Source organism: Amblyomma americanum, chromosome 2 (genome assembly GCF_052857255.1).
Source record: "Amblyomma americanum isolate KBUSLIRL-KWMA chromosome 2, ASM5285725v1, whole genome shotgun sequence".
Classification (NCBI taxonomy): Eukaryota; Metazoa; Arthropoda; class Arachnida; order Ixodida; family Ixodidae; genus Amblyomma; species Amblyomma americanum.
Window position 1 is genome coordinate 117,192,779 of NC_135498.1, and position 9,956 is coordinate 117,202,734.

At 48.7% G+C, this 9,956-nt stretch overlaps 1 protein-coding gene across 1 annotated transcript; it reads left to right on the forward strand.

Moving 5' to 3' along the window:
• The first annotated feature begins 1,987 nt into the window (after positions 1–1,987).
• Positions 1,988–9,537, forward strand: LOC144119011 (uncharacterized). Its single transcript, XM_077651761.1, has 5 exons — positions 1,988–2,145; positions 4,081–4,194; positions 4,684–5,074; positions 6,433–6,886; positions 9,241–9,537. Exons 2-5 carry the CDS (start codon positions 4,144–4,146, stop codon positions 9,326–9,328), a joined length of 984 nt encoding a protein of 327 aa, XP_077507887.1. The 5' UTR covers positions 1,988–2,145; positions 4,081–4,143; the 3' UTR covers positions 9,329–9,537.
• Positions 9,538–9,956: the final 419 nt, after the last annotated feature.

The window sequence follows — 9,956 nt, forward strand, 5'->3', positions numbered from 1 at the left end:
AGTGACTCTCTACGCGCGATCTCCGCACCACGAGAATGCGCCCTGCATGCCCGGCATCTAACCGAGTTGCAACGGCCGTGAACACGCGCAAGCACAGGACACAAAGCAGGATGAAATGCCAGTTTTAACCTTCATCAATCCTAGTGTCTTGCAAGGTTGGCGCGGAAGCATTGCTGCATGCAACATAAAAGAAAGAATTGTCCGAACCGTCCGAACTGCCACGATGGGACACTGGATACTTGCAAATTTGCGCATAAAGCAGAAAACCTGAGTCCGCAACAAACCAAACTACTCCGGGTTATTAAGCACCGGACAGCCCATTGCTGAGCTATAGGCTCGGTCAGACATCTTGAAAAACCAGTATGCTGCTCAACTGAGCGAATAACAACACCATTTGCATTATCACAATATCACATTGAGGTCAAGACAGCGAGAAAAACATTACCACAGGAATACAAACAGGCAGAATTGCATGTCGCAAGAACTCCGAAGTTGTGAATGGAAGCTTGTCTGCCCTCATTATTCAGCTACGCGCCAAAACTTGGGCGCCAACGAAAAGACTACTAACAAGACTAAGGGAACCCCTGCATTATGGAAAGGTAAAATAAAACGTTGATGGTCAGAGAAGTTGATTGTGCCCTAGTTGAAATTAAGTGGATAGAGTAGACCGTGGCTCTACATGCGACGCCCTAAATAAATAGCCCAATGGTCTACCAATCGGACAGAGTACAAAGTAGCGGTAAGGGCTAAGTTGTCAAGGGAGACAGATGCTCTGGGCAGAGTAACGAAGTTAGTAAGTTTTCTGAGATACGCTGCTTGTATATAGCCAGGAGACTGTAGTACACGTGAACAGACTGATCGTCATGATTGTGATGATTAGAACTGTGGCGAATGTCCTGAATGAATAGATCGTCACGGCAGGACACGGTTGCTCGAACGCTGAGAATCGCTAATGGTGGATTTACGAATGCAATGACCGCACGCCGCCTGCCGACGCTGGCAATCTAAATTCAGGAGCAAATGTTGGTATATGCTCTCTGTCACTCTAAATGTACGCATTACGATACATTCCCTGTGGACAAGAGGTTGCAAGTGCGCTGTCTGACAGTGTGGCTAATTCTCCCATGTGAAGGTGTAATCTCATCGAAGAAAGAGTAGCAATAACTGCGGCTCATATTTTGCTGAGTTCGTCAGTGGCTACAGCCACGTTTCCAGATCTTGTAAGCTGCCGAATAGTTGCCCTTTCGTGCCATTCGCTGGTTGTTGTTCTTGGACTCTTATGAATAGACACATATCTAAGAGGGGAGATTGGCGAGGATTTGGTGAAATGCGATGAAGAAAATTATATTTGAGATTCGCAAGGTGGAGGGACTCTGTAAGGATCCTCATCACCATCCTGACTACGCCCACTGCAGAGCAAAGGCCTCTCCCATGTATCTTCAATTAACCCTGTCCTATGACAGCTGCGGCCACCGTACCCCGCAAACTTCTTAATCTCATCCGCCCACCTAACTTTCTGCCGCCCCACTGCTACGCTTGCCTTTTCTTTGAATTTAGTCCGTTGCTTTAAATATGATCGGTTATCTCGTCCTCGCATTACGTGGTCAGCCTAAGAATACATGCACGATATTGAGAAAACAAAATTGAATAATCATTAAATAGTGCATAAAAAAACTTGAGAGAGTTAGGAACATGCCCGAGTAAACTTAAAAATGAAACATGCCTGTTGTGATCCTCTTGAGGTGGGCTTAGGCGGATTTGGCGCGGGCACGTCTACTTTCTAGTAACCTTTCGCCATGAGAATGCAAAAACACTGCTAAAAAGTGCTTGGAAAATCCAAATAACATTTTATCGTTATTGGATCACGCTATCTTTGGCGTTTTTTTTTTAACGTGTTGCTCAAGCAGTGCCACGTTTCTTTATTTTATCTCTCGGGCGCAGCCGTTCTAGTCGGAGTCAGAAAAAAAAATTACGAACGCGCTTCCGTGGCCCGTGCCACGTGGAAAGCAGAGAAGAAGCTTTAGCGAACCTCGGCAGACGCTGGACGGCCGCTGCTCGGCCTCAAGAGGACCAGGCGGGCGTCCAATTCCTGGAGAGCTCTGCACAAGTCACCCAACGCTATCACGAGGCAGCCCACGAGTCTCGGTGAGCGCAGGAAATTTGCTTTGGCCGGAGCCGCTCCCCTTTGCGTTGATTTTGGCAGTTTCCCGCAAGCACAGGATTGGAAGGCCCCGTTTCCGCGTTAAGGCTTATTGTTACTAGTCGCTGTCAGCGTTGTGACCGAAGCTGCCTACTCAACTTCGCCGATGTCACCGCGGCTTCAGAAGTCTACGCTGTGGTTACGAGTGCGTTGATTTCGCGAGCTGTTGGTCTGTGGCCACGCAGAGGATGAAGATGGCTGAATAATGGCGTTCGTGTGGCGAATTCGTGGGTGCGTGAGCTCAACGTAGAAAAGCGCTGGGTGTCCAGAAGTTGCATCGTCGACTGCAAAGCATCCCAAGGAGCATGGAAGGGACGGATGAGGACAACCGTAATTTACTTGGAAGTGGCTATGTGGTCGGCGGCCGGCAGAATAGCCCGAAAAATAGAATGCCGGCAGGGTCGTTTCATTGGCTGTGTGCCATTTAATCGGCCAATTGGGTCAAACTGCCGATATAGTTCCGTGCTGGCTTTTTTGTCGGCTTCCGCCGCAGTAGATATATCTAATTTACTTTTTTAGCCCCTTGCACCAAAACCAACGCAGAATAGTTTATCAAAATCCTTGAATCGCTCCCCCTTTACGGTAATTGTTGGCGCTTTGTGCTATCCATATCAGGGAGCTGGCGGTTTGACTGACTACTTGTCGCAAAAAAAAAAAGTATAATCTCATTTGAGACGGCGCTTTACTATCCCACAAATAATTATAATTTGTTGATGGAGTTTTTCGTTTCGTCTAGTGACCGGTTTTAGTCCCATGGTCCCGAAATGAGCCTTGTCAGCGTGAGTCACGACGCCAACATATCGGACGTAGTTCACCGATGCCACCGATCTAGAGCCTCCAGCCACTGGCTGCCTGGACTCGTGTAGCTTCTTCTCAACCGACATTAATTTCTTAGCACGATATATGAGACAGATACTGCGCCATTTCCTTTCCCCAAAAACCTATTACTATTATTATTATTATTATTATTATTATTATTATTATTATTATTATTATTATTATTATTATTATTATTAATATTATTATTATTATTATTATTATTATTATTATTATTATTATTATTATTATTATTATTATTATTATTATTATTATTATTATTATTATTATTATTATTATTATTATTATTATTATTATTATTATTATTATTATTATTATTATTATTATTATTATTATTATTATTTGAGGAAGTAAGTGTTTTACTCATGCACTCCACGTTACTTGCGGTGATAAATGTGCGCACCGCTCGGCCGCGGCACATCGGGGGTAGCAAGACTGTTGCAAATCCCGACAGGCAGTGAGTGAATGTGAAGCAGAAATACGCCTTATTGAGCTGTTTCCATTACAAGCTACTTGGGCTTTGGTACAGTAGCATCCTCCTGTCTTTACTTTATTTTTCGTTCTTTTTATGGTCCCAGAATAATTTTTGTCCTCTAAGGCTGTCGCTCTAGTGGGCGTTTGGTGCATAAAAATATGTGAGTACTCTCACTGAGAAAAAAAAAATTGGGACAAGTATCATGTCAGCACTTTGGTTCTTGTTCATGCATTCCTGCAACCCTGTGGAAAGTTATAGACGATGCTTACAAGGCATGGTACCGACCAGTGCACAAGTGCGGGCTGTCGCATAGAACAGGGTATACGGTAACCACATTGCGAACACTAGCCGCATATGGTTGGCAAATTTAACCTAGCAGCGAGCCACAATGGTGTGCTTGCGCCAACATAATCCTCGACAAATAAACGTCCTATGAGCAATGATTAGGATAGGTGGGGCTCGAGTCTACACCTAGAACGGTTCAAGACCAACAGGCTCTTCCGCAACTCAAACGCGTGAAATCTGCGAATGCGTTGGCACTTTCCTTCACCTCATGCGCATTTTCAAGGAACGCAGTGATCGCAAGAGTCGGGCACCACCCGTCGCTTGGCGCACCGCCACATCAGCCACCATGGCGCACCAGCGGCATCCGAAAACCGGTGACGACGTGGACAGGCCAGATGTGAGTGGGGCTTCGCTCGTACTATTTTTTTAATTCGGAAGCATTACTAGTTCCTTTACCAGGAAAGCCGGCGGCGTGTGCATGCTAGTGTGTGTAGCTTCATGAAACACACAGCAAGCCGAGCACCGCCACTATAGACAATCCTATACTTGTCGTTCCTCTATATATATATGCATGCTCGCCACTGACCGACCCCCATGTGGCGCCAATTTTCCGGACAACATTCGTACCGAAATTGTGACGCAACCGTTTGTAGTACAGCGTTCCGGATGGGGAACTAGCGCCCTGTTGGTCGTTCAGCGCTAGTCCGATGTGATTCGTCTCTGTGCTGAATAACCGCTCACCGCCATACCCACCCAGAGACACTGGTACGAGAACGCATTGCAAGCAAAAAGACGTGTGGTTGGTTCATAGCGCTCATTTAAGTATATAGTCTGTATTCTGCCTTGACGCCGGAATGACGCTTGGGCCTTTCCGTACACCTTCCAGCCGGTTTCTCCAGAAGGTGCCGCGGACCGCAGGGTGACCAAAGGCGACGACTACACGGTGCCAGCGGTCACCTCCGGCGGGCTTTCCACCGGGAAGCGGCGGCGCAAAGACGCCGCCGAAGTTCACGGCTCCAGCGGTGGAGGCGGGGCCCGCAAAAAGAAGCACAGTCGCCGACGTACCTCCAAGAACCCCAAGGGAGACCGGACGCTGCAGCGCCACCGAACCGCCAGCGACTCGGTTGAGGTCACGACCACCAGTAGCGGCATTCGCGGCAGGGAGCCAAGCCCCGAGGTCGCCACCAGGCGACACCGGCGCGGTGAAGGCGCCGATGCGACAGCCGGCGACTCAACCCCCGACGTCATGAAATCGACTGCGCCTCCGGGCCCATGCGGTAAACGAGGCGTAGGCCGACTCTGCGCATACAAGCGTTCATATGCAAAGAAAGAATGCATGCTTACAGAGTTGAGAATAGTGAAATAATTGGGAGATTTGGAGTATTCTCGCCTCCAGCTTTCGTTCACGAAGGCATCGAAAAAATAAGCCTTTTTCCCTCCATGGCCAACGATTAAATGTTGGGATCACAACGTATTCTCAACAGCTCTGATCATAAGATAACTAACTTTTTGAATGCTGTACCACGTTTCTTTCCACCTGCCCCTACTTGCCAACTAGACGGCATTTTTTCTGAGCAAGAGACTCAGCAACCATACGGGCTCAAATTGACATATATATTCCACATTCAGCGCTCTTTGCGTGGCTAGTACGGACGCATGCTACGACTGTGGGGTACTTCATGTGTCGCACTCTATAGTAGAAGGTCTGTAGAAGGCCTGAAACCCTCGCAGCGGAACGCAGCCGTCGGAGACGTAGTGGGGTATCTGCGTAAGCTTGTATGGCTCCGTTGCTTGACCGACAGATTGCAGTTTCTGGCGTATTGGCCAAATGGGTAGACCTTATCTTTCAATGAAGAGTGCAGCAGAGCAAGAGAAATAAAAAGTCAATACGACTCTAGTCCATAGCCGCCAAGTGTCACGTTCTAAAGCTGTTAAAGCCACTTCTAGTAAACAGCTGTTGGGCATGACACACTACTCGAACGCGTCCATTCGTAGTGATTTCCCTGCAGCTGCAAAACAAGCGACAATCATTGGAGTCGGGATTCGCGAAACAGCTTTTGTTAAAGGCAATGAAAGAAACTGTCTGTATAATACCTCTTACAGCCTCGGGAAACGATTGCTGCTAAGCTGGGAGTCACTTCGATATATTTTTGTTTTACTCGTGGCATTCCGATCCTATGCTGTTTCCTCCAACTTCTTTCAAATTGACCTTCCTAGAATTTTGAATATTTATCCCAAACGTTTTCGTATATTTATCACCTGAACTATTTGCGTCCACTCAGATAAATATTGAAGCACAAGCACACTTCACATCATGCCGCGGCGCGTCCTCATTTCCAGAGCTCGCGCTCTATCCACGCATTCAACATGGCTGCTGAGACGCCGGTTCTTGTTCTACCTGAATTCACGCCGGAGCGCTGCCGGCCATGCATGCTGCCATTCACTCTTTTAGCTTTGGCTTCTGACATTAAGATTGCAGTTAACCGCTCATCACCAAAATCGATTCCAAAGAGCCAAGCGCCACTGTCGTGATTTTACTCAGACTTCTACGTGCCGGGCTAGCATCAGCAACCATCATGTGCGCCACCTGTAAAGTGGAAGCGTACTGATTCACCTGAATTCGCCTTGCGACCAGATCCTGGGCCTTCAGCAGTCCAGCCTCCGGACCTCAAGCCTACAGCACTCAAGAACCAGCGGCCTGCTGCCAAAGAACCAACGCCGGCACTCAACCAAACTGATACCGATGACGCTGAGCGCCTCCAGGAAGTGCAGATCGAAACTCCGTCCGTCGGTCCGGCGGATGTAAGACTGCCGGGAATCAAGGCGCTGGACAGCGGCAATTCAACCCCAGCGCTCGATGGAGTTCCACCCACTCTGGTGGTCCAGGGCAGGTCCCACGCAGGGAGGACTTCCGTGGAGCGCAACAGCCCCGTCGGCGTCACTCGCGAGCAAAGCAAAGCCGAGGGAGCAGTCAAGCGTTCGCGTCTCGGCTCCTGGCGCGCGTCCCTCACGCCGGTCTCGGCCATAGTGGTCGCTAGGCTTCCCGTTAACTGGCGAAAACGCCGTAAGGGGGGTCTCCGGAGGCCCAGGTGAGCGGGAGACCTTCTAGGTCAGTTCACCTTAATTACCTCGTCATTGCTGAGCGGCCGTATTGAGAGCAACACCTCGCCGACTGTATAGGGACGATGACACTGGAGTAGTTGCTTAGTATATGGAAGAGCCTGGTGACCTACTTGGGTGTACAACTTACGTGGCATGCGAGTGAGAAGAACGTAGTGATGGCTTTTGGCAGGGCCACAGCTCCTGCCGTGTGCCTAACAGGCATTACTGCCCTGCATTTCTAATCTTAGATAATTGTCAGTGGCAGGAAAGTACCTTTAGAGTACCATTGGTACAACGGGCATCGATTTCGGGCATAACCACGGCTTGCCGCATTTTAAAATGGGAGATGGGGAGGCAGAGGTCCGTGATTCTCGGGCAGCTGTATATATTAAAAGAAGGGAATTTCAGAGCAAAAATTACCCGAAGAACAACGTGCATCACAGGTACTTGACTGATGCCGTGTGGCTTGTCTCTCAGCGCCCGCTAAGCGAGGGATGTTAAGCAGAACCAAATACTCGACACCTAACTTACCACTCAAACCAAGGAAGTAGAGTACATAAACACGATAATCCGTAAAGCGTATGAAGTGGCATGAAACCTTCCCACTATCCTCGCTACGCTACCAAAGATAACATTTCTGCAGCTCAGAATCCACAACATAATTCAGCAGCTAATAGAGGCTCATTTAGCCTCCAAGTACAAAAAACTTTGTCGATAACGACAGGTAGACCGAAGACAACATAGGCTTTCAGCTGAATAGAAACATTCCAAATGACATATACTGTTACAATTCACACTTATAATTAAGAACATGCATCCGGAGTATGATGAGGACTAGAGCTAAAGCGAGCGAAAAGGCTTCTCTAAACCAAACGCAGTAAGCGCCGATGCTGCAGAATAATCCAACCAAAATGCTTTCTACTTTCTGTATAGCGCTACTCGATCACACAGGAAAGCTGTTCAACAGTGCCTCAATTAGAATACTACCCTCAACCTATCAGAAGTAGACAAAGCTTCCATAGCTATGGTTATTGCTGCAACTAATTCCAACATCAAAATAACCAATTGTAAAACGGCAATACGGAGCTTTTCAAAAGCCTGAGTATGCAATACAGCACGCAAAATTCTATCCAAATTACAGCGGCAAAATATAACCATTTAAACTGGCATGCGTTTCAGCTCACTCTAGCTGTGAGGGAATCGAGAAAGCCAAGCAATATATGCCAGAGAATTTGTTGACCGCGCGGTTGCCTATTCGAATCTCCGATCGGCTAGAAAAAGAATGCTCTCGTATCATGAAATTACATTCCACTACAGAACAGTAGACTCGAATTCTACCCCACTCTCCCCTTTCCTCCGCACCCTTCGTTCAACAAAAGAAAGGACTAGTTTGGAGGCAATTACAAACAGAACCTTTATTCATCCGTACATCTATCCAAAATTTGCGCCACAGGAATTTAGACCGGACTGCGTGAAGTGCAGGGCACGTAAAGCCACTCCCAATCACTTTTTTTTTTTCAACTGCACCGCGGACAAACCCCCGGAGCATTTGCGACTCTCCACCCTAAAGCCGTGGGAGACTGCGTTGTCCAGCTCGGACCCGGAGGTGAAACTCCGCGGGACGGGCAGGGCCGAAGAGGTCGCTGCAAGGCTGTGCCGTGCAGCCACCTGAGGTCCAGTCTGGAAGAGAGCCCATAATGAAGTTGAATCCAAATATCCCGTGATTCCCTTCCATACACTTTCCGATGAAAAAAGTTGTACTACAAATACTATTAAGCGAGATATATCAATTCAGGGTCGCATTTGGAAGAATTTTTTTTTCTAGATGCGCTCTTTTGCATCTCAGTTGCGAAGGAGCGTCGCGCAAGCTGCAACCAATGAGAGGGTGACTTTGAGGGTGACCTTGGCTAACCTGAAGAAATAGAATAAATACTGCCGCGACTGGGTTTTAAACAAAGGTGGCGAGAACAGATGTGCTTGGCTGGCCAGCACGAGAGAACTAGGCTATCGCCGTAGAGGATCACGCCTCGTGTTAAACTGCAGCACACACTCGCGCTTCGAACTGCACACTGTCGTCTCCGTCAACGTCCATATGCGGCGCCATCAGATCAGATGAGCTTAACCTCTGTCAGAGTTTAACCTGAGTCTAATATTGCAGCCAGAGGTGCCGACGAGCCAGCAAAGCCAACCCATGAGCCAACCAGGCAAAACACATGCTTTCGCACTGCATCTCGGTTTAACTACGTCAAATCCCTACCGACTGTTCTTGAATGAGCCGAGATAAATCTGAGCCTAGTCGCAGCATTCCGCACCTGCGGGACGCGACATCTGCTTTACGCAGCGCAAGCCCGAGCAGCCGGCGCGAAACGAGCTGCTCACGAGGTGCCTCATGGGAGCAGCCTTCGCCCTCCTGCTGCTCGGCGTCATGATGCTGAGCACCACGCGGTCGTTCCTGAGAGACCGGGCGTCTACGTGCACCAGCGAAGGCTGCCGCAAGCACGGCCGCCGCCTCTCACTCGCCATAGACGCGGACGCAGACCCGTGCCACGACTTCTTCGCCCACGCATGCGGAAACTGGAAGCGCGTCTCGGCGCTGCCGTTCGCGCGCAAGCTGCGCCGGGACGTTGCCGCCGACGTCATCAGGCAAGCGAGTCATGCATGCGTAATAAATGGTTTGGAAGGAATCTGAATCTGTGGCCGTATTACGAAGGTTGCACTTGTAAGGAGCTTTCCACAGACGTCGGAGTGCTTCCGACCGCCAAGTTATTTGTCTAGACCGTACTTGCAGTCGCCTTCCACCTGGAAACCGCGTCAAACACGTTTTCTGCTGGTTGTGTTTTCAGGTATTCGATCTTCAAGGAATGCTCCTCGGCAGTCTGCGCACCTGAGTTTGGGGTAGAGCGCAGGTTCTTGCTACTTACAGCGATGGCTCTCGTTCGGCTGAGCTGGATGTGTGAACTAGCTAATAAGCTCGCTGGCATTACTGCGCCATATGTTGCTGCATTTTGATCAAAATACGAACAATGGCCTAAAGCTACCTTTGTCGAGTAGGTTTCT